At 47.7% G+C, this 22263-nt stretch overlaps 1 protein-coding gene and 1 long non-coding RNA gene across 2 annotated transcripts; both read right to left on the bottom strand.

Annotated features, from left to right (window-relative positions):
* Positions 1-4885: 4885 nt before the first annotated feature.
* Positions 4886-22247, bottom strand: LOC121845271 (5-azacytidine-induced protein 2-like). The gene is made up of 5 exons (XM_042316275.1): positions 22225-22247; positions 21214-21347; positions 20850-20899; positions 13222-13334; positions 4886-5564 (listed from the first exon to the last, which is right to left on the bottom strand). The coding sequence occupies exons 1-5, from the start codon at positions 22238-22240 to the stop codon at positions 5137-5139; spliced, it is 741 nt and encodes a 246-aa protein (XP_042172209.1). The 5' UTR covers positions 22241-22247; the 3' UTR covers positions 4886-5136.
* On the bottom strand, positions 7291-8585 carry LOC121845272. The gene is made up of 4 exons (XR_006082484.1): positions 8547-8585; positions 8252-8416; positions 7654-7743; positions 7291-7608 (listed from the first exon to the last, which is right to left on the bottom strand). It is a non-coding gene; the product is annotated as an uncharacterized LOC121845272 (long non-coding RNA).
* Positions 22248-22263: the final 16 nt, after the last annotated feature.

Here is a 22263-nt window from a genome sequence, read left to right as displayed (position 1 = left end):
AAGTCACATGACATTTCCCCTTTATATCCATGGAGACGCTTCCTCTATATTAAGACGCCTCTTTAAGAAAACACTGGAGTGAACTCAACTCAGCCCGGCTGAAACACTTCAAAACATCCTGTACACGACTCTACATGGATCTCAGCACCTCCCAAACGGCACACTATCCCCTACATAGTGAACTACTTTTAAACCCGGGTAAGTGCACTAATATAGAGAATAGGGGGCCAAATCTTGCGTGCCCCACTGACCTAGTGGATTACCATCTCACAAGAAACAAGACTGTACATCTACTGCACACCAACTCTCATATGATTAAATGTGTTTCCCATAACACCTCTTTCATATATATATTATTGTATTGACACGGTTTTGGTGTAAAAGACAAGCCCTACTTCCATTGACTTCAAAGCAGAATAGCTGAACCATAATCATTGGGGAAAAAAATTCATTTTGTGAGTCATGAGATAAAGATTCATTTTGACGTGAAGATACCAGTTTAGGTGTGGATTTGGCCTGTCAGCCCACCAGAACTTGGTACCAGGTTTGGTGTGGATTTGGCCTGTCAGCCCACCAGAACTTGGTACCAGGTTAGGTGTGGATTTGGCCTGTCAGCCCACCAGAACTTGGTACCAGGTATGGTGTGGATTTGGCCTGTCAGCCCACCAGAACTTGGTACCAGGTTTGGTGTGGATTTGGCCTGTCAGCCCACCAGAACTTGGTACCAGGTATGGTGTGGATTTGGCCTGTCAGCCCACCAGAACTTGGTACCAGGTTAGGTGTGGATTTGGCCTGTCAGCCCACCAGAACTTGTCGGTAGCAGTACTGGGTTAAAGGCCTTGATATTTCAGGGGATTTCTGCTATGCTTATTTGCCATGATACACTATATATACACACACACACACACACACACGTATGTTGACACCCCTTTAAATTAGTGGATTTCAGCCACACCCGTTGTTGACAGGTGTATAAAATCAAGCACAGAGCCATGCAATCTCCATAGACAAACATTGGCAGTGGAATGGCCTTCATGAAGAACTCGGTGACTTTCAACGTGGCACCGTCATAGGGTGCCACCTTTCCAACAAGTCAGTTCGTAATTTCTGCCCTGCTAGAGCTGCCCCAGGTCAACTGTAAATGCTGTTATTGTGAAGTGGAAACGTCTAGGAGCAACAACGGCTCAGCCGCAAAGTGGTAGGCCACACAAGTTCACAGAACATGACCACCGAGTGCTGAACCGCATAAAAATCTTCTTTCCTCGGTAGCAACACTCACTACCGAGTTCCAAACTGCCTCTGGAAGCAACGTCAACACAACAACTTTTTGTCGGGAGCTTTATGAAATGTGTTTCCATGGCAGAGCAGCCTCACATAAGCCGAAAAATCACCATGCGCAATGCCAAGCCTCAGCTGGAGTGGTGTAAAGCTCACGGCCATTGGACTCTTGGAGCAGTGGAAACACATTCTCTGGAGTGATGAATCACACTTCACCATCTGGCAGTCCGACGGACGAATCTGGGTTTGGCGGATGCACTACGTGCCCCAATGCATAGTGCCAACTGTAAAGTTTGGTGGAGGAGGAATAACGATCTGGGGCTGTTTTTCATGGTCCGGGCCCCTTAGTTCCAGTGAAGGGAAATCTTAACGCTACAGCATACAATGACATTCTTCACGATTCAGTGCCTCCAACTTTGTGGCAACAGTTTGGGGAAGGCCCTTTCCTGTTTCAGCATGACAATGCCCCCGTGCACAAAGCGAGGTCCATACAGAAATGGTTTGTCGAAGATTGGTGTGGAAGAACTTGACTGACCTACACAGAGCCCTGACCTCGACCCCATCGATCACCTTTGGGATGAATTGGAGCGCCGACTGCGAGCCAGGAGGCCTAATCGCCCAACATCAGTGCCTGACCTCACTAATGCTCTTGTGGCTGAATGGAAGCAAGTCCCTGCAGCAATGTTCCAACATCTAGTGGAAAGCCTTCCCAGAAGAGTGGAGGCTGTTATAGCAGCAATGTTCCAACATCTAGTGGAAAGCCTTCCCAGAAGAGTGGAGGCTGTTATAGCAGCAATGTTCCAACATCTAGTGGAAAGCCTTCCCAGAAGAGTGGAGGCTGTTATAGCAGAAATGTTCCAACATCTAGTGGAAAGCCTTCCCAGAAGAGTGGAGGCTGTTATAGCAGCAATGTTCCAACATCTAGTGGAAAGCCTTCCCAGAAGAGTGGAGGCTGTTATAGCAGCAATGTTCCAACATCTAGTGGAAAGCCTTCCCAGAAGAGTGGAGGCTGTTATAGCAGCAATGTTCCAACATCTAGTGGAAAGCCTTCCCAGAAGAGTAGAGGCTGTTATAGCAGCAATGTTCCAACATCTAGTGGAAAGCCTTCCCAGAAGAGTAGAGGCTGTTATAGCAGCAATGTTCCAACATCTAGTGGAAAGCCTTCCCAGAAGAGTGGAGGCTGTTATAGCAGCAATGTTCCAACATCTAGTGGAAAGCCTTCCCAGAAGAGTGGAGGCTGTTATAGCAGCAATGTTCCAACATCTAGTGGAAAGCCTTCCCAGACGAGTGGAGGCTGTTATAGCAGCAAAGGGGGGGATGAACTCCATATTAATGCCCATGATTTTGGAATGAGATGTTCGAGGAGCAGGTGTCCACATACTGTTGGTAGTGTAATGTAAGTTGTAAACAAATACAATACAAATTAGCCATCAGTATCTGAAACAACTGACAGATTTGCCTTGTTATGGGATTTAGGACAAGGCAAGCTGCGTGGAGATTTAAAACCTTGTGTTGTGTGGTTAAAAACTTTTGGCTTTTGGTGCTATTGGCCCAAACAGATTTTTAACCTCGTCAACCCAGGGATTCGATCCAGCTACCTGCCTCCCCCCCCTAACCACTAGGCTACCTGCCTCCCCCTCTAACCACTAGGCTACCTGCCTCCCCCTCTAACCACTAGGCTACCTGCCTCCCCCTCTAACCACTAGGCTACCTGCCTCCCCCTCTAACCACTAGGCTACCTGCCCCCCCCCCTCTAACCCCTAGGCTACCTGCCCCCTCTAACCACTAGGCTACCTGCCCACCCCACCCCTCTAAACCCCTAGGCTACCTGCCCCCCCCCCCTCTAACCACTAGGCTACCTGCCCCCCACCCCTCTAAACCCCTAGGCTACCAGTCCCCCCCTCTAACCACTAGGCTACCAGTCCCCCACCCCTCTAACCACTAGGCTACCAGTCCCCCACCCCTCTAACCACTAGGCTACCCCCCACACCTCTAAACCACTAGGCTACTCCCCCACCCCTCTAAACCACTAGGCTACCTGCCCCCCCTCTAACCCCTAGGCTACCTGCCCCCCCCTCTAACCCCTAGGCTACCTGCCCCCCTCTAACCAGTAGGCTACCTGCCTCCCCCTCTAACCCCTAGGCTACCTGCCCCCCCCCTAACCCCTAGGCTACCTGCCCCCCCTCTAACCAGTAGGCTACCTGACCCCCCCCCCTCTAACCACTAGGCTACCTGCCCCCCCCACCCCTCTAAACCCCTAGGCTACCAGTCCCCCCCCTAACCACTAGGCTACCCCCCACCCCTCTAACCACTAGGCTACCTGTCCCCCACCCCTCTAAACCACTAGGCTACTAGTCCCCCCCCCCTCTAAACCACTAGGCTACCTGTCCCCCACCCCCTCCCACTAGGCTACCTGCCCCCCTAACCACTAGGCTACCTGCCCCCCCCCTCTAACCCCTAGGCTACCTGCCCCCTCTAACCCTAACCAACCAGTAGGCTACCTGCCCCCCCCTCTAACCAGTAGGCTACGCTGTGTTGTGTGATTAAAAACAGCTTTAGGTGCTACTGGGGTGTGTATGTATATATATATATACACACCAGTATCTGTTACAGCGCAGACACACTATGACCTCTATATTATTAAGGACAGATAACAGAAGGATTGACTATATACACCTTTATAATAGATAACATGTAAATAAGTCACATTAGGAGGGAGGGGCTAAAATTGAAAAGCAGTCAGACTGTAAATTAGTTCACTACAGCTTTGAGCTCTAGTAAATACCAGTATGGGATACACACACATAAACACAGTCATAATCTGGCTGTCCAGGACTCATCCCATCATCTTTCTCTCTTGGGTGGATGAAACTCTTCCTGATTCCCAGGGAGGGAGTCATCCGTGTGTCTGGGCCGGGTCAGAGGGGAGTCATCCGTGTGTCTGGGCCGGGTCAGAGGGGAGTCATCCGTGTGTCTGGGCCGGGTCAGAGGGGAGTCATCCGTGTGTCTGGGCCGGGTCAGAGGGGAGTCATCCGTGTGTCTGGGCCAGGTCGGAGGGGAGTCATCTGTGTGTCTGGGCCAGGTCAGAGGGGAGTCATCCGTGTGTCTGGGCCAGGTCGGAGGGGAGTCATCCGTGTGTCTGGGCCGGGTCAGAGGGGAGTCATCCGTGTGTCTGGGCCGGGTCAGAGGGAGTCATCCGTGTGTCTGGGCCGGGTCAGAGGGGAGTCATCCGTGTGTCTGGGCCGGGTCAGAGGGGAGTCATCCGTGTGTCTGGGCCGGGTCAGAGGGGAGTCATCCGTGTGTCTGGGCCGGGTCAGGGGGAGTCATCCGGGGGCCGGTCATCCGTGTGTCTGGGCCGGGTCAGAGGGGAGTCATCCGTGTGTCTGGGCCGGGTCAGAGGGGAGTCATCCGTGTGTCTGGGCCAGGTCAGTGGGGAGTCATCCGTGTGTCTGGGCCGGGTCAGTGGGGAGTCATCCGTGTGTCTGGGCCGGGTCAGAGGGGAGTCATCCGTGTGTCTGGGCCAGGTCGGAGGGGAGTCATCCGTGTGTCTGGGCCAGGTCGGAGGGGAGTCATCCGTGTGTCTGGGCCGGGTCAGAGGGGAGTCATCCGTGTGTCTGGGCCGGGTCAGAGGGGAGTCATCCGTGTGTCTGGGCTGGGTCAGAGGGGAGTCATCCGTGTGTCTGGGCCGGGTCAGAGGGTAGCCCATCAGAAGCTTCTCCCGTGGTTTGCTCTGTGGCTAGTTGAATCATCCTGGAGCAAGTTCCCCAGGCTGGAGAGTCCATAGGAGTTGTCTCCTCATCTTAAGGCAGGTTTGGTGTTGCACGGCAGGGCAGCCTTAGAGCCAGGGGGTTCTCCACCTCAGTAGGGTGGGGGCTTGGCCCAGTCTCCATTAGGGCTCATGGGGGTACTACCCCTGGAGGAGTGGATGGGGCTGCCCTGGCTCAGACCCTGCCTCTGGCCCTCCCAGAAGAGGGCGTCGCTGGGTTTGGGCGGGGAGGGGAAGGACCAGGAGGAGTCATCTAGAGAGGCCTGGTTGAGAGGAGGAGGAGGCAGGAGGACAGGGCTCGTACTGTCCAGGCCCAAGGCTCCAGGGTAGTGGCTGGACCAGGGACCGTTTGGCCAGTAGTCCTCCCTGAGACCCTCCAGAGCCGGAGGGCCCACGGGGGAAGGCAGGGCCGGCCAGAGCTGGAGGGGACAGGGGGCTCGGGGCTCGGTCATACGGACTGTTCGATGGTTCAGGTTCTTCTCCACATCGTCCAGGCACTGAACAGGGACAGTTGGTGCAGCTAGAGAGAGAAGGGCACAAACAGTTTCTTTAACTTGCTTCAAAATCAGGTTGTCAGATAATTAAAAACATTCTACCTGGTTGTGTTCAGTAGACGTCAAAACAGGAGGAAACATTTTGACACGGTTGTTTCGGTACTAAACTGAACTGGTACAATGACACCAATTGTTGGTTTTCAGTTGCATTATGTTCTACCACGTTATGCCCTACTGAACAAGACCCAGTATTTAGCACCATCACCCTTGCCACCTACCCCAAAGCAGAGGGACAGACAGCCAGACAGGCACCATCACCCTTGCCACCTACCCCAAAAGCAGGGACAGACAGCCAGACAGGCACCATCACCTACCCCAAAGCAGAGGGACAGACAGCCAGACAGGCACCATTGCCACCTACCCCCAAAAAGCAGAGGGACAGACAGCCAGACAGGCACCATCACCCTTGCCACCTACCCCAAAGCAGAGGGACAGACAGCCAGACAGGCACCATCACCCTTGCCACCTACCCCAAAGCAGAGGGACAGACAGCCAGACAGGCACCATCACCCTTGCCACCTACCCCAAAGCAGAGGGACAGACTCAACCTACCCCCCAAAGAGCAAAGAAAATAAATCCATTTCAACCAATTTCAAACAAAGCAACTCATCACACCGGACTGTTCATGAAGACCAGAGAATATTCATTTGGATTATGTTGCAATCCTTTGTCCATGGAACTCTCTTAGTATCGCAACACCATTTAGTCCACTGTCTATTATGACTGGCTCTAGTGATCATTTCAGTGTGACTGGCTCTAGTGATCATTTCAGTTAGTGTGACTGGTTCTAGTAATCATTTCAGTTAGTGTGACTGGTTCTAGTAATCATTTCAGTTAGTGTGACTGGTTCTAGTAATCATTTCAGTTAGTGTGACTGGTTCTAGTAATCATTTCAGTTAGTGTGACTGGTTCTAGTAATCATTTCAGTTAGTGTGACTGGTTCTAGTAATCATTTCAGTTAGTGCGACTGGTTCTAGTAATCATTTCAGTTAGTGCGACTGGTTCTAGTGATCATTTCAGTTAGTGCGACTGGTTCTAGTGATCATTTCAGTTAGTGCGACTGGTTCTAGTAATCATTTCAGTTAGTGTGACTGGTTCTAGTAATCATTTCAGTTAGTGCGACTGGTTCTAGTGATCATTTCAGTTAGTGTGACTGGTTCTAGTGATCATTTCAGTTAGTGCGACTGGTTCTAGTGATCATTTCAGTTAGTGTGACTGGTTCTAGTAATCATTTCAGTTAGTGCGACTGGTTCTAGTAATCATTTCAGTTAGTGCGACTGGTTCTAGTAATCATTTCAGTTAGTGCGACTGGTTCTAGTAATCATTTCAGTTAGTGCGACTGGTTCTAGTATCATTTCAGTTAGTGCGATCATTTCAGTTAGTGCGACTGGTTCTAGTGATCATTTCAGTTAGTGCGACTGGTTCTAGTGATCATTTCAGTTAGTGCATTTCAGACTGGTTCTAGTGATCATTTCAGTTAGTGTGACTGGTTCTAGTGATCATTTCAGTTAGTGCGACTGGTTCTAGTGATCATTTCAGTTAGTGCGACTGGTTCTAGTAATCATTTCAGTTAGTGTGACTGGTTCTAGTAATCATTTCAGTTAGTGTGACTGGTTCTAGTAATCATTTCAGTTAGTGCGACTGGTTCTAGTGATCATTTCAGTTAGTGCGACTGGTTCTGAGTAATCATTTCAGTTAGTGCGACTGGTTCTAGTGATCATTTCAGTTAGTGCGACTGGTTCTAGTGATCATTTCAGTTAGTGCGACTGGTTCTAGTAATCATTTCAGTTAGTGTGACTGGTTCTAGTAATCATTTCAGTTAGTGCGACTGGTTCTAGTGATCATTTCAGTTAGTGTGACTGGTTCTAGTGATCATTTCAGTGTGACTGGCTCTAGTAATCATTTGGGCTCAATAATCAACTCTAAATGCTGTTGATTGATATCCATTATCCTTTAAGTTGGATGACTGCCAATAACTAGGCTAATGAATTAAAGATTGTTCCTGTGTACCTTTAGGGATATGTGGTTGGGTTGGGTGATGCTGACAGAGTGTACCTTTAGGGATATGTGGTTGGGTTGGGTGATGCTGACAGAGTGTACCTTTAGGGATATGTGGTTGGGTTGGGTGATGCTGACAGAGTGTACCTTTAGGGTGTGGTTGGGTGATGTGGAGTTACCTTTAGGTTGGGTGATGCTGACAGAGTGTACCTTTAGGGATGTGTGGTTGGGTGATGCTGACAGAGTGTACCTTTAGGGATGTGTGGTTGGGTGATGCTGACAGAGTGTACCTTTAGGGATGTGTGGTTGGGTGATGCTGACAGAGTGTACCTTTAGGGATGTGTGGTTGGGTGATGCTGACAGAGTGTACCTTGAGGGATGTGTGGTTGGGTGATGCTGACAGAGTGTACCTTTAGGGATGTGTGGTTGGGTGATGCTGACAGAGTGTACCTTTAGGGATGTGTGGTTGGGTGATGCTGACAGAGTGTACCTTTAGGGATATGTGGTTGGGTTGGGTGATGCTGACAGAGTGTACCTTGAGGGATATGTGGTTGGGTGATGCTGACAGAGTGTACCTTGAGGGATGTGTGGTTGGGTGATGCTGACAGAGTGTACCTTTAGGGATGTGTGGTTGGGTGATGCTGACAGAGTGTACCTTGAGGGATATGTGGTTGGGTGATGCTGACAGAGTGTACCTTGAGGGATGTGTGGTTGGGTGATGCTGACAGAGTGTACCTTTAGGGATGTGTGGTTGGGTGATGCTGACAGAGTGTACCTTTAGGGATATGTGGTTGGGTTGGGTGATGCTGACAGAGTGTACCTTGAGGGATGTGTGGTTGGGTGATGCTGACAGAGTGTACCTTTAGGGATATGTGGTTGGGTTGGGTGATGCTGACAGAGTGTACCTTTAGGGATATGTGGTTGGGTTGGGTGATGCTGACAGAGTGTACCTTTAGGGATATGTGGTTGGGTTGGGTGATGCTGACAGAGTGTACCTTTAGGGATATGTGGTTGGGTTGGGTGATGCTGACAGAGTGTACCTTGAGGGATATGTGGTTGGGTTGGGTGATGCTGACAGAGTGTACCTTTAGGGATGTGTGGTTGGGTGATGCTGACAGAGTGTACCTTTAGGGATATGTGGTTGGGTTGGGTGATGCTGACAGAGTGTACCTTGAGGGATATGTGGTTGGGTTGGGTGATGCTGAAAAGGAATTAGTAAACAGTGTGTGAATATAATAGACAACATATTTATTAAGAAATTATTTATCTTACATTCAGTCAGCATTTTAGTTTAGTTTTATCCTCTAGAAATCAAAGTGACAGACAGACATGTAGACAGACAGGCAGACATGTAGACAGACAGGCAGACATGTAGACAGACAGGCAGGCAGTCAGATGAACAGACCGACAGACAGGCAGACAGAAGAACAGCCATGCAGACAGGCAGACAGAAGAACAGCCATGCAGACAGGCAGACAGAAGAACAGCCATGCAGACAGGCAGAGCGACAGACAGGAAGAGCGACAGACAGAGCGACAGACAACCAGAGCGACAGACAGCCAGACAGACAAACAGCCATGCAGACAGCCAGCCAGACAGGCAGAGTGGACAGCCAGCCAGACAGGCAGAAGGACAGCCAGCCAGACAGGCAGAAGGCCAGCCAGCCAGACAGGCAGAGCGACAGCCAGCCAGACAGGTAGAGCGACAGCCAGCCAGACAGGCAGAGGGACAGACAGACAGAAGAACAGCCATGCAGACAGGCAGAGGGCCAGACAGACAGGCAGAGGGCCAGACAGACAGGCAGAGGGACAGCCAGACAGACAGGCAGAGCGACAGCCAGCCAGACACTGTAGTTTCCAGAGGCTGTATAGCTAATTGGGCTGAGTAGTGTGAGGAGAGATGGGAGTGAGAATCACACCTCTGACGTTCCCTTCAGAACTAGACAGGCTTCAGAAACACAACACACACAGGCCTGATTAAGGCTTTTAGAGAGATGCATCCCTCAAGAGATAACATGGCTTAGCAACTATATTTAAAGAGAATATACATTTATTTCTATGGTAAAGAGAGTCAGAGCAGTTCAGTCAAACGTCACAAACGCATGCAACATTAGACACACACATCATTGGTTTTCTATCCAATCATCATGTTGAGCAGACAGTAAAGTTGAAATGAGAGTTCCTCTGTTTTTGATGGAAGAGCAGGAGGCAGAGAGAGGCAGAGAGAGAGAGAGGCAGAGAGAGAGAGAGGCAGAGAGAGAGAGAGAGAGAGAGAGAGAGAGAGAGAGAGAGAGAGAGAGAGAGAGAGAGAGAGAGAGACAGTCTCATGAGAGTTTCCCATTTGAATAAAAGTGATTTCGTAGTAAGAACCTCTGACGAATACAGATGCTCGGTGTCTTTGAATAAATACATCTCTCCCCTTTTTCTCTCTCATCTACGAAACAGGATTAGTCTGGGATATTCACTAGAATAAATATATTTGCTCTTTACATTTCATTCTAATTTACACCTCTTGTTTGGTCCCCTGTTCCACAAAGAAAATAGCAACAAACTACATCTCTTCAGGGGTGAAAAACATCAGAACAGGAAAGAGAGATAGCTTTAATATCCTAATATATCCTCTACCATTGTAGTGCTATGATAATAGCCCAGCTGTCTTTTTCCACCTAGCCTACAGTAGCATCCCTCTTTCTCCACCGAGCCTCCAGTAGCATCCCTCTTTCTCCACCTAGCCTCCAGTAGCATCCCTCTTTCTCCACCTAGCCTCCAGTAGAATCCCTCTTTCTTCCACCTAGCCTCCAGTAGCATCCCTCTTTCTTCCACCTAGCCTCCAGTAGCATCCTTCTTTCTCCACGTAGCCTCCAGTAGCATCCCTCTTTCTCCAGTAGCATCCCTCTTTCTCCACCTAGCCTACAGTAGAATTCCTCTTTCTCCACCTAGCATCCAGTAGCATCCCTCTTTCTCCACCTAGCCTACAGTAGAATTCTTCTTTCTCCACCTAGCCTCCCTCTTTCTTCCACCTAGCCTCCAGTAGCATCCCTCTTTCTCCACCTAGCCTCCAGTAGAATCCCTCTTTCTTCATCTAGCCTCCAGTAGCATCCCTCTTTCTCCACCTAGCCTCCAGTAGCATCCCTCTTTCTTCCACCTAGCCTACAGTAGAATTCCTCTTTCTCCACCTAGCCTACAGTAGAATTCCTCTTTCTCCACCTAGCCTCCAGTAGCATCCCTCTTTCTCCACCTAGCCTACAGTAGCATCCCTCTTTCTCCAGTAGCATCTTTCTTCCACCTAGCCTACAGTAGAATCCCTCTTTCTTCCACCTAGCCTAACAGTAGCATCCCTCTTTCTTCCACCTAGCCTCCAGTAGCATCCTTCTTTCTCCACCTAGCCTCCAGTAGAATCCCTCTTTCTTCAACCTAGCCTCCAGTAGCATCCCTCTTTCTTCCACCTAGCCTACAGTAGCATCCCTCTTTCTCCAGTAGAATCCCTCTTTCTTCCACCTAGCCTACAGTAGCATCCCTCTTTCTTCCACCTAGCCTACAGTAGCATCCCTCTCTCCACCTAGCCTACAGTAGCATCCCTCTCTCCACCTAGCCTACAGTAGCATCCCTCTTTCTTCCACCTAGCCTCCCTCTTTCTTCCACCTAGCCTCCAGTAGCATCCCTCTTTCTCCACCTAGCCTCCAGTAGAATCCCTCTTTCTTCCACCTAGCCTCCAGTAGCATCCCTCTTTCTTCCACCTAGCCTCCAGTAGCATCCTTCTTTCTCCACCTAGCCTCCAGTAGAATCCCTCTTTCTTCAACCTAGCCTCCAGCAGCATCCCTCTTTCTTCCACCTAGCCTACAGTAGCATCCCTCTTTCTCCAGTAGAATCCCTCTTTCTTCCACCTAGCCTACAGTAGCATCCCTCTTTCTCCACCTAGCCTCCAGTAGAATCCCCCTTTCTTCCACCTAGCCTCCAGTAGAATCCCTCTTTCTTCCACCTAGCCTCCAGTAGCATCCTTCTTTCTCCACCTAGCCTCCAGTAGCATCCCTCTTTCTTCCACCTAGCCTACAGTAGCATCCCTCTTTCTTCCACCTAGCCTACAGTAGCATCCCTCTCTCCACCTAGCCTACAGTAGCATCCCTCTCTCCACCTAGCCTACAGTAGCATCCCTCTCTCCACCTAGCCTACAGTAGCATCCCTCTCTCCACCTAGCCTACAGTAGCATCCCTCTTTCTTCCACCTAGCCTCCCTCTTTCTTCCACCTAGCCTCCAGTAGCATCCCTCTTTCTCCACCTAGCCTCCAGTAGCATCCCTCTTTCTTCCACCTAGCCTCCAGTAGAATCCCTCTTTCTTCCACCTAGCCTACAGTAGTATAGTAGACTCTCTTTCATCAACAACTTTTATTTTGAAAGATTCCTTGTTGATGGCATCTTGTTTTAAGATGTGTGAAAAGACAGGTTGGGTTTCGTTATCACTCAGAGAGAAGGGGAAGGGAACTTGAAGAGAAAACATTCATTTCTCTACACTAAATAAGTAGCAGTATGTCAGACAATCTGCTCTTTAGTCCGAGGCCCTCTCCCTCATACACAGGGATTATGTTAATGAGGGCACATTATCCTGGATTGTTCAGATAGAAATACATTACCTAGAAAATACACACATCAAGACATTTCTGTCTGCAGCCTTCCAGATCATTACAGAACGTCTGCTGAAAGTGCCCCCAGCCAGGACTTACGTTCTCTGTTAGCTGTGAGCTGCGGTTTGTCACTCGCCTCGTCTGTGAGCTGCGGTTTGTCACTCGCCTCGTCTGTGAGCTGCGGTTTGTAACTCACCTCGTCTGTTAGCTGCTAGCTGTGGTTTAACTCACCTCGTCTGTTAGCTGCTAGCTGTGGTTTGTAACTCACCTCGTCTGTTAGCTGCGGTTTGTAATTCACCTCGTCTGTTAGCTGTTAGCTGCGGTTTGTAACTCACCTCGTCTGTTAGCTGTGGTTTGTAACTCACCTCGTCTGTTAGCTGCGGTTTGTAATTCACCTCGTCTGTTAGCTGCTAGCTGTGGTTTGTAACTCACCTCGTCTGTGAGCTGCTAGCTGTGGTTTGTAACTCACCTCGTCTGTTAGCTGCGGTTTGTAACTCACCTCGTCTGTGAGCTGCTAGCTGTGGTTTGTAACTCACCTCGTCTGTGAGCTGCTAGCTGTGGTTTGTAACTCACCTCGTCTGTTAGCTGCTAGCTGTGGTTTGTAACTCACCTCGTCTGTGAGCTGCTAGCTGTGGTTTGTAACTCACCTCGTCTGTTAGTTGCTAGCTGTGGTTTGTAACTCACCTCGTCTGTTAGCTGCTAGCTGTGGTTTGTAACTCACCTCGTCTGTTAGTTGCTAGCTGTGGTTTAACTCACCTCGTCTGTGAGCTGCTAGCTGTGGTTTGTAACTCACCTCGTCTGTGAGCTGCTAGCTGTGGTTTGTAACTCACCTCGTCTGTTAGCTGCGGTTTGTAACTCACCTCGTCTGTGAGCTGCTAGCTGTGGTTTGTAACTCACCTCGTCTGTTAGCTGCTAGCTGTGGTTTGTAACTCACCTCGTCTGTGAGCTGCTAGCTGTGGTTTGTAACTCACCTCGTCTGTTAGCTGCTAGCTGTGGTTTGTAACTCACCTCGTCTGTAAGTTGCTAGCTTCTTCACCAGGTCAGACTGTTGTTGCAACACTGAGTGTAGAGAGGAGATCTCAGTGGCCAGGGCCTCATAGGACTGTAGCACTGCCTTATCGCTGTAGAATAACAACACAAGACTACAATGAGACAAGACTACAGGACAACACTCCTACATTCATCTACAGGACCATTTACATTTGCACAATACATACTTAAATCAGGAATACACAGATTATTATATTTGTGGAAACAGTAATGCTGCCACTTTCCCCTGCAGTTCCAGAATATTAAAAATAAATAAATAAACATACATTTAATTGATAGAAGAAAAATCCTTTAACATTAAAACGCAAAAGACCTACATGTATATTTTCTATTATCGGGTCAAGATGCAAGAAGACAAGATGTTTTGAGCATCAAAAAGGGAGTTTGAGACGTGATGTTGGTGGCAGCACCTGGAAGACTGCCTTGTAGAGGGGCACAGATCTCATGAACACGTGGACTAAACCGGACTCAGCAGAGAGAGAGACCAACTGGAAGACTGCCTTGTAGAGGGGCACAGATCTCATGAACACGTCGACTAAACCGGACTCAGCAGAGAGAGAGAGACCACGGGATAAAAAATAAAAAAAAATCTACAACGTTACTGATTTCCTACTGAATTATAACATATTTATTTGCCAAGTGCTTTTCAAACCTTACACTTAAAAAAAAAAAAAAAAGATACTCGGGCTTAAAGATTTCTCTGTGAGATTCACAGGAAGGAGAAGGAACCTGTTCAGTGTGATAAAAGGCCATTACTTTGTTCTCTATGAATAAAACTCTGGGCCTGTAGCGCCAACTAGTGGACATAATAATGTACTGGAGGTCCAAATGAGATCAAATCCCTTTTGTATTTGTCAAACGCTCCTGATACACACAGCTGTAGTGAACTTTACAGTGAAGTGCTTCTTCACCAGCCATTTCCCAACCATGTAGAGTTTAAGTATGAAACATCTGCTAAATAAACTAGGAAATAGAAACACAATAAAATAATGAGACTATATACAAGGAGTAGAGTCACTGTGCAGGGGTACCAGGTAGTAATGAGACTATATACAAGGAGTACAGAGTCACTGTGCAGGGGTACCAGGTAGTAATGAGACTATATACAAGGAGTAGAGTCACTGTGCAGGGCTACCAGGTAGTAATGAGACGATATACAAGGAGTACAGAGTCACTGTGCAGGGGTACCAGGTAGTAATGAGACTATATACAAGGAGTACAGAGTCACTGTGCAGGGGTACCAGGTAGTAATGAGACTATATACAAGGAGTACAGAGTACAGAGTCAATGTGCAGGGGTACCAGGTAGTAATGAGACTATATACAAGGAGTACAGAGTCACTGTGCAGGGGTACCAGGTAGTAATGAGACTATATACAAGGAGTACAGAGTCACTGTGCAGGGGTACCAGGTAGTAATGAGACTATATACAAGGAGTACAGAGTCACTGTGCAGGGGTACCAGGTAGTAATGAGACTATATACAAGGAGTACAGAGTCACTGTGCAGGGGTACCAGGTAGTAATGAGACTATATACAAGGAGAACCAGTACAGAGTCACTGTGCAGGGGTACCAGGTAGTAATGAGACTATATACAAGGAGTACAGAGTCACTGTGCAGGGGTACCAGGTAGTAATGAGACTATATACAAGGAGTACCAGTACAGAGTCAGGGGTACCAGGTAGTAATGAGACTATATACAAGGAGTACCAGTACAGAGTCAGGGGTAGCAGGTAGTAATGAGACTATATACAAGGAGTACCAGTACAGAGTCAGGGGTACCAGGTAGTAATGAGACTATATACAAGGAGAACCAGTACAGAGTCAGGGGTACCAGGTAGTAATGAGACTATATACAAGGAGTACAGAGTCACTGTACAGGGGTAGCAGGTAGTAATGAGACTATATACAAGGAGTACCAGTACAGAGTCAGGGGTACCAGGTAGTAATGAGACTATATACAAGGAGTACCAGTACAGAGTCAGGGGTACCAGGTAGTAATGAGACTATATACAAGGAGTACCAGAGTCAGGGGTAGCAGGTAGTAATGAGACTATATACAAGGAGTACAGAGTCAGGGGTAGCAGGTAGTAATGAGACTATATACAAGGAGTACCAGTACAGAGTCAGGGGTACCAGGTAGTAATGAGACTATATACAAGGAGTACAGAGTCAGGGGTAGCAGGTAGTAATGAGACTATATACAAGGAGTACCAGTACAGAGTCAGGGGTACCAGGTAGTAATGAGACTATATACAAGGAGTACAGAGTCACTGTGCAGGGGTACCAGGTAGTAATGAGACTATATACAAGGAGTACAGAGTCACTGTGCAGGGGTACCAGGTAGTAATGAGACTATATACAAGGAGTACCAGTACAGAGTCACTGTGCAGGGGTACCAGGTAGTAATGAGACTATATACAAGGAGTACCAGTACAGAGTCACTGTGCAGGGGTACCAGGTAGTAATGAGACTATATACAAGGAGTACAGAGTCACTGTGCAGGGGTACCAGGTAGTAATGAGACTATATACAAGGAGTACAAGTACAGAGTCAATGTGCAGGGGTACCAGGTAGTAATGAGACTATATACAAGGAGTACAGAGTACAGAGTCAATGTGCAGGGGGGTACCAGGTAGTAATGAGACTATATACAAGGAGTACCAGTACAGAGTCACTGTGCAGGGGTACCAGGTAGTAATGAGACTATATACAAGGAGTACAGAGTCACTGTGCAGGGGTACCAGGTAGTAATGAGACTATATACAAGGAGTACAGAGTCACTGTGCAGGGGTACCAGGTAGTAATGAGACTATATACAAGGAGTACAGAGTCACTGTGCAGGGGTACCAGGTAGTAATGAGACTATATACAAGGAGTACAGAGTCACTGTGCAGGGGTACCAGGTAGTAATGAGACTATATACAAGGAGTACAGAGTCACTGTGCAGGGGTACCAGGTAATAATGAGACTATATTAAAGGAGTACCAGTACAGAGTCACTGTGCAGGGGTACCAGGTAGTAATGAGACTATATACAAGGAGTACCAGTACAGAGTCAGGGGTACCAGGTAGTAATGAGACTATATACAAGGAGTACCAGTACAGAGTCAGGGGTACCAGGTAGTAATGAGACTATATACAAGGAGTACCAGTCACTGTGCAGGGGTACCAGGTAAATGAGACTATATACAAGGAGTACAGAGTCACTGTGCAGGGGTACCAGGTAGTAATGAGACGATATACAAGGAGTACCAGTACAGAGTCAGGGGTACCAGGTAGTAATGAGACTATATACAAGGAGTACCAGTACAGAGTCAGGGGTACCAGGTAGTAATGAGACTATATACAAGGAGTACCAGTCACTGTGCAGGGGTACCAGGTAGTAATGAGACTATATACAAGGAGTACAGAGTCACTGTGCAGGGGTACCAGGTAGTAATGAGACTATATACAAGGAGTACCAGTACAGAGTCAGGGGTAGCAGGTAGTAATGAGACTATATACAAGGAGTACCAGTACAGAGTCAGGGGTAGCAGGTAGTAATGAGACTATATACAAGGAGTACCAGTACAGAGTCAGGGGTAGCAGGTAGTAATGAGACTATATACAAGGAGTACCAGTACAGAGTCAGGGGTAGCAGGTAGTAATGAGACTATATACAAGGAGTACCAGTACAGAGTCAGGGGTACCAGGTAGTAATGAGACTATATACAAGGAGTACCAGTACAGAGTCAGGGGTACCAGGTAGTAATGAGACTATATACAAGGAGTACCAGTACAGAGTCAGGGGTACCAGGTAGTAATGAGACTATATACAAGGAGTACCAGTACAGAGTCAGGGGTAGCAGGTAGTAATGAGACTATATACAAGGAGTACCAGTACAGAGTCAGGGGTACCAGGTAGTTGAGGTAATATGTACATGTAGGTGAACATATCTTGGCAATCAGGATAGATAATAAACAGAGTATCAGCAACGTGAAGAGTGTCTGTGTGTGGCGTCAATATGTGTGTGTGAGCGTATGGTGTGTGTGTGTGAGCGTATGGTGTGTGTGTGAGCGTATGGTGTGTGTGTGAGCGTATGGTGTGTGTGACGTATGGTGTGTGTGTGAGCGTATGGTGTGTGTGACTATATACAGGAGTATGGTGTGTGTGTGAGCGTATGGTGTGTGTGTGAGCGTATGGTGTGTGTGTGAGCGTATGGTGTGTGTGTGAGCGTATGGTGTGTGTGTGGTGTAGCGTATGGTGTGTGTGTGAGCGTATGGTGTGTGTGAGCGTATGGTGTGTGTGTGAGCGTATGGTGTGTGTGTGAGCGTATGGTGTGTGTGTGAGCGTATGGTGTGTGTGTGAGCGTATGGTGTGTGTGAGCGTATGGTGTGTGTGTGAGCGTATGGTGTGTGTGTGAGCGTATGGTGTGTGTGTGAGCGTATGGTGTGTGTGTGAGCGTATGGTGTGTGTGTGAGCGTATGGTGTGTGTGAGCGTATGGTGTGTGTGTGAGCGTATGGTGTGTGTGTGAGCGGTGTATGGTGTGGTGTGTGTGAGCGTATGGTGTGTGTGTGAGCGTATGGTGTGTGTGTGAGCGTATGGTGTGTGTGTGAGCGTATGGTGTGTGTGTGTGTAATGTCAATATGTGTGTGAGCGTATGGTGTGTGTGTGTGGCGTCAATATGTGTGTGTGAGCGTATGGTGTGTGTGTGTGGCGTCAATATGTGTGTGTGAGAACCAGTACAGAGTCAGGGGTAGGGAGCGTATGGTGTGTGTGTGTGGCGTCAATATGTGTGTGTGAGCGTATGGTGTGTGTGTGTGTGAGCGTATGGTGTGTGTGTGTGAGCGTATGGTGTGTGTGTGTGGCGTCAATATGTGTGTGTGAGCGTATGGTGTGTGTGTGAGCGTATGGTGTGTGTGTGTGGCGTCAATGTGTGTGTAGCGTATGGTGTGTGTGTGTGGCGTCAATATGTGTGTGTGAGCGTATGGTGTGTGTGTGTGTCAGGGTCAATATGTGTGTGTGAGCGTATGGTGTGTGTGTGTGGCGTCAATATGTGTGTGTGAGCGTATGGTGTGTGTGTGTGGCGTCAATATGTGTGTGAGCGTATGGTGTGTGTGTGTGGCGTCAATATGTGTGTGTGAGCGTATGGTGTGTGTGTGTGGCGTCAATATGTGTGTGTGAGCGTATGGTGTGTGTGTGTGGCGTCAATATGTGTGTGTGAGCGTATGGTGTCTGTGTGTGGCGTCAATATGTGTGTGTGAGCGTATGGTGTGTGTGTGTGGCGTCAATATGTGTGTGTGAGCGTATGGTGTGTGTGTGTGGCGTCAATATGTGTGTGTGAGCGTATGGTGTGTGTGTGGCGTCAATATGTGTGTGTGGCGTCAATATGTGTGTGAGCGTATGGTGTGTGTGTGTGGCGTCAATATGTGTGTGTGAGCGTATGGTGTCTGTGTGTGGCGTCAATATGTGTGTGAGCGTATGGTGTGTGTGTGTATATATATAGAGCCAGTGATTGTATATAGAGCCAGTGAGTGTATATAGAGCCAGTGAGTGTATATAGAGCCAGTGAGTGTATATAGAGCCAGTGAGTGTATATAGAGCCAGTGAGTCCAGTGAGTGTATATAGAGCCAGTGAGTGTATATAGAGCCAGTGAGTCCAGTGAGTGTATATAGAGCCAGTGAGTGTATATAGAGCCAGTGAGTGTATATAGAGCCAGTGAGTGTATATAGAGCCAGTGAGTGTATATAGAGCCAGTGAGTCCAGTGAGTGTATATAGAGCCAGTGATTGTATATAGAGCCAGTGAGTGTATATAGAGCCAGTGAGTGTATATAGAGCCAGTGAGTCCAGTGAGTGTATATAGAGCCAGTGATTGTATATAGAGCCAGTGAGTGTATATAGAGCCAGTGAGTGTATATAGAGCCAGTGAGTGTATATAGAGCCAGTGAGTGTATATAGAGCCAGTGAGTCCAGTGAGTGTATATAGAGCCAGTGAGTGTATATAGAGCCAGTGAGTCCAGTGAGTGTATATAGAGCCAGTGAGTGTATATAGAGCCAGTGAGTGTATATAGAGCCAGTGAGTGTATATAGAGCCAGTGAGTGTATATAGAGCCAGTGAGTCCAGTGAGTGTATATAGAGCCAGTGATTGTATATAGAGCCAGTGAGTGTATATAGAGCCAGTGAGTGTATATAGAGCCAGTGAGTCCAGTGAGTGTATATAGAGCCAGTGATTGTATATAGAGCCAGTGAGTGTATATAGAGCCAGTGAGTGTATATAGAGCCAGTGAGTGTATATAGAGCCAGTGAGTGTATATAGAGCCAGTGAGTGTATATAGAGCCAGTGAGTGTATATAGAGCCAGTGAGTCCAGTATATATAGAGCCAGTGATTGTATATAGAGCCAGTGAGTGTATATAGAGCCAGTGATGTATATAGAGCCAGTGAGTGTATATAGAGCCAGTGAATGTATATAGAGCCAGTGATTGTATATAGAGCCAGTGAGTGTATATAGAGCCAGTGAGTGTATATAGAGCCAGTGAGTGTATATAGAGCCAGTGAGTGTATATAGAGCCAGTGAGTGTATATAGAGCCAGTGAGTGTATATAGAGCCAGTGAGTCCAGTGAGTGTATATAGAGCCAGTGATTGTATATAGAGCCAGTGAGTGTATATAGAGCCAGTGAGTGTATATAGAGCCAGTGAGTGTATATAGAGCCAGTGAGTGTATATAGAGCCAGTGAGTCCAGTGAGTGTATATAGAGCCAGTGAGTGTATATAGAGCCAGTGAGTGTATATAGAGCCAGTGAGTGTATATAGAGCCAGTGAGTCCAGTATATAGAGCCAGTGATTGTATATAGAGCCAGTGAGTGTATATAGAGCCAGTGAGTGTATATAGAGCCAGTGAGTGTATATAGAGCCAGTGATTGTATATAGAGCCAGTGAGTGTATATAGAGCCAGTGAGTGTATATAGAGCCAGTGAGTGTATATAGAGCCAGTGAGTGTATATAGAGCCAGTGAGTGTATATAGAGCCAGTGAGTGTATATAGAGCCAGTGAGTGTATATAGAGCCAGTGAGTGTATATAGAGCCAGTGAGTGTATATAGAGCCAGTGAGTGTATATAGAGCCAGTGAGTCCAGTGAGTGTATATAGAGCCAGTGATTGTATATAGAGCCAGTGATTGTATATAGAGCCAGTGAGTGTATATAGAGCCAGTGAGTCCAGTGAGTGTATATAGAGCCAGCTAGTATGATCAGTCTATCTGAGTGGCATGCATCCTAGTCTATTCTAGTATGATCCATCTATCTGAGTGGCATGCATCCTAGTCTATTCTAGTACGATCCTTCTATCTGAGTGGCATGTCCCAGTACTCAGACAAGTTTCTTGTTGAACGTGAACCCTGTTGCTAGGTAAACTACAGACATAGATTTTCCCGGCTCTGAGGTAAACAATGCTTTGTCTCCACCTGGTGGCTGACGTATGGCATCTACACTATGACAGGTGTTTCAAATGGGGCTAAATTCTGCTTCAATTTATTTAGTGAGATCTTTCCTCCCCCCCGGTGTCAAACCTGAAGAAGTATTTCTGATGAGATGAAGGACATACCTGGGGTTGGACTCCACGTGATTCTGGTCACAGTCAGTTCCAGAAGAATCCTAGGAAGAGGAGGTCATCAAAAGAGTTATAAATTAAACCCTAGAATAAGAGCGTAGTTCACAGACCATGTCTGGAAAAGAAAGCCCGGCAAACTACAACGGCATTCTGGTTGATCCACAATGTGTGTTCATGGACCTCAAACAAAGGTTTCTGGATCAACAGACCTTCACCCGGGTTTTTGGGGTCAACAGACCTTCACCCGGGTTTTTGGGGTCAACAGACCTTCACCCGGGTTTTTGGGGTCAACAGACCTTCACCCGGGTTTTTGGGGTCAACAGACCTTCACACTAGTTCTATATCCCCATAGTCTTACCCCACAGTGTTCCTGCAGTCGGTTCTTCTCCAGAGTCATCCTCTCCAACTCCTCCTGCAGAGTATGCATCTTCAGTTCACTGTTGATCCTGTCCACCTGCCAGTAGTCCTGAGTACTGGTTAGAGACTTCATCACTATGGAGAGAGAGAGAACACACACGGTTAGAATACAACGTTGTCACTTCTGGGTCATGTGACATCAGTCCCCTTCTACTTCTGTTACACTCTAGAAACATTGAACACCAGGGTAGAGGGTTGAACAATGAATACTCTAGCTTGTCTGGGAGAAACATTGAACATCAGGGTAGAGAAGGTTGAACAATGAATACTCTAGCTTGTCTGTGGGATAGTGGGCACATTGGGATTTGAGCGTCTAGACTCAGTGAAAAGTCATGGGCATTAACTGTCCCTTAGCTGGACATTAGGTAAAATCCTGGTCATTACACCTTGGCTGAGCATAAAGGGAAAGTCCCTGCCTGGTCAGGATGACACCACATGACAGTCTGTTGGTGAGACTAAGGGGAAAACCTGATAATGATACTGTCCCTTGGCTGAGGTTAAGTCCCTGATCATAAGTCCCCTGGTCATTAAAGTACCTTGGCTGAGGTTAAGTCCCTGATCATTAAAGTACCTTGGCTGAGTTAAGTCCCTGGTCATTAAAGTACCTTGGCTGAGGTTAAGTCCCTGATCATTAAAGTACCTTGGCTGAGGTTAAGTCCCTGGTCATTAAAGTACCTTGGCTGAGGTTAAGTCCCTGGTCATTAAAGTACCTTGGCTGAGGTTAAGTCCCTGGTCATTAAAGTCCCTTGGCTGAGGTTAAGTCCCTGGTCATTAAAGTCCTTGTGAGTCCCTTGGCTGAGGTTAAGTCCCTGGTCATTAAAGGGCTGAGGTTAAGTCATTAAAGTCCCTTGGCTGAGGTTAAGTCCCTGGTCATTGTAGTCCCTTGGCTGAGGTTAAGTCCCTGGTCATTAAAGTACCTTGACTGAGGTTAAGTCCCTGGTCATTAAAGTACCTTGGCTGGTCTCCATCTCAGTCTTTAACCTGCAGCAGC

The sequence above is a fragment of the Oncorhynchus tshawytscha genome, unplaced genomic scaffold, assembly GCF_018296145.1.
Source record: "Oncorhynchus tshawytscha isolate Ot180627B unplaced genomic scaffold, Otsh_v2.0 Un_contig_1314_pilon_pilon, whole genome shotgun sequence".
NCBI lineage: Eukaryota > Metazoa > Chordata > Actinopteri > Salmoniformes > Salmonidae > Oncorhynchus > Oncorhynchus tshawytscha.
Note: the sequence above shows the minus strand (reverse complement) of the source record. Positions and strands in the feature narration are given on the sequence as shown.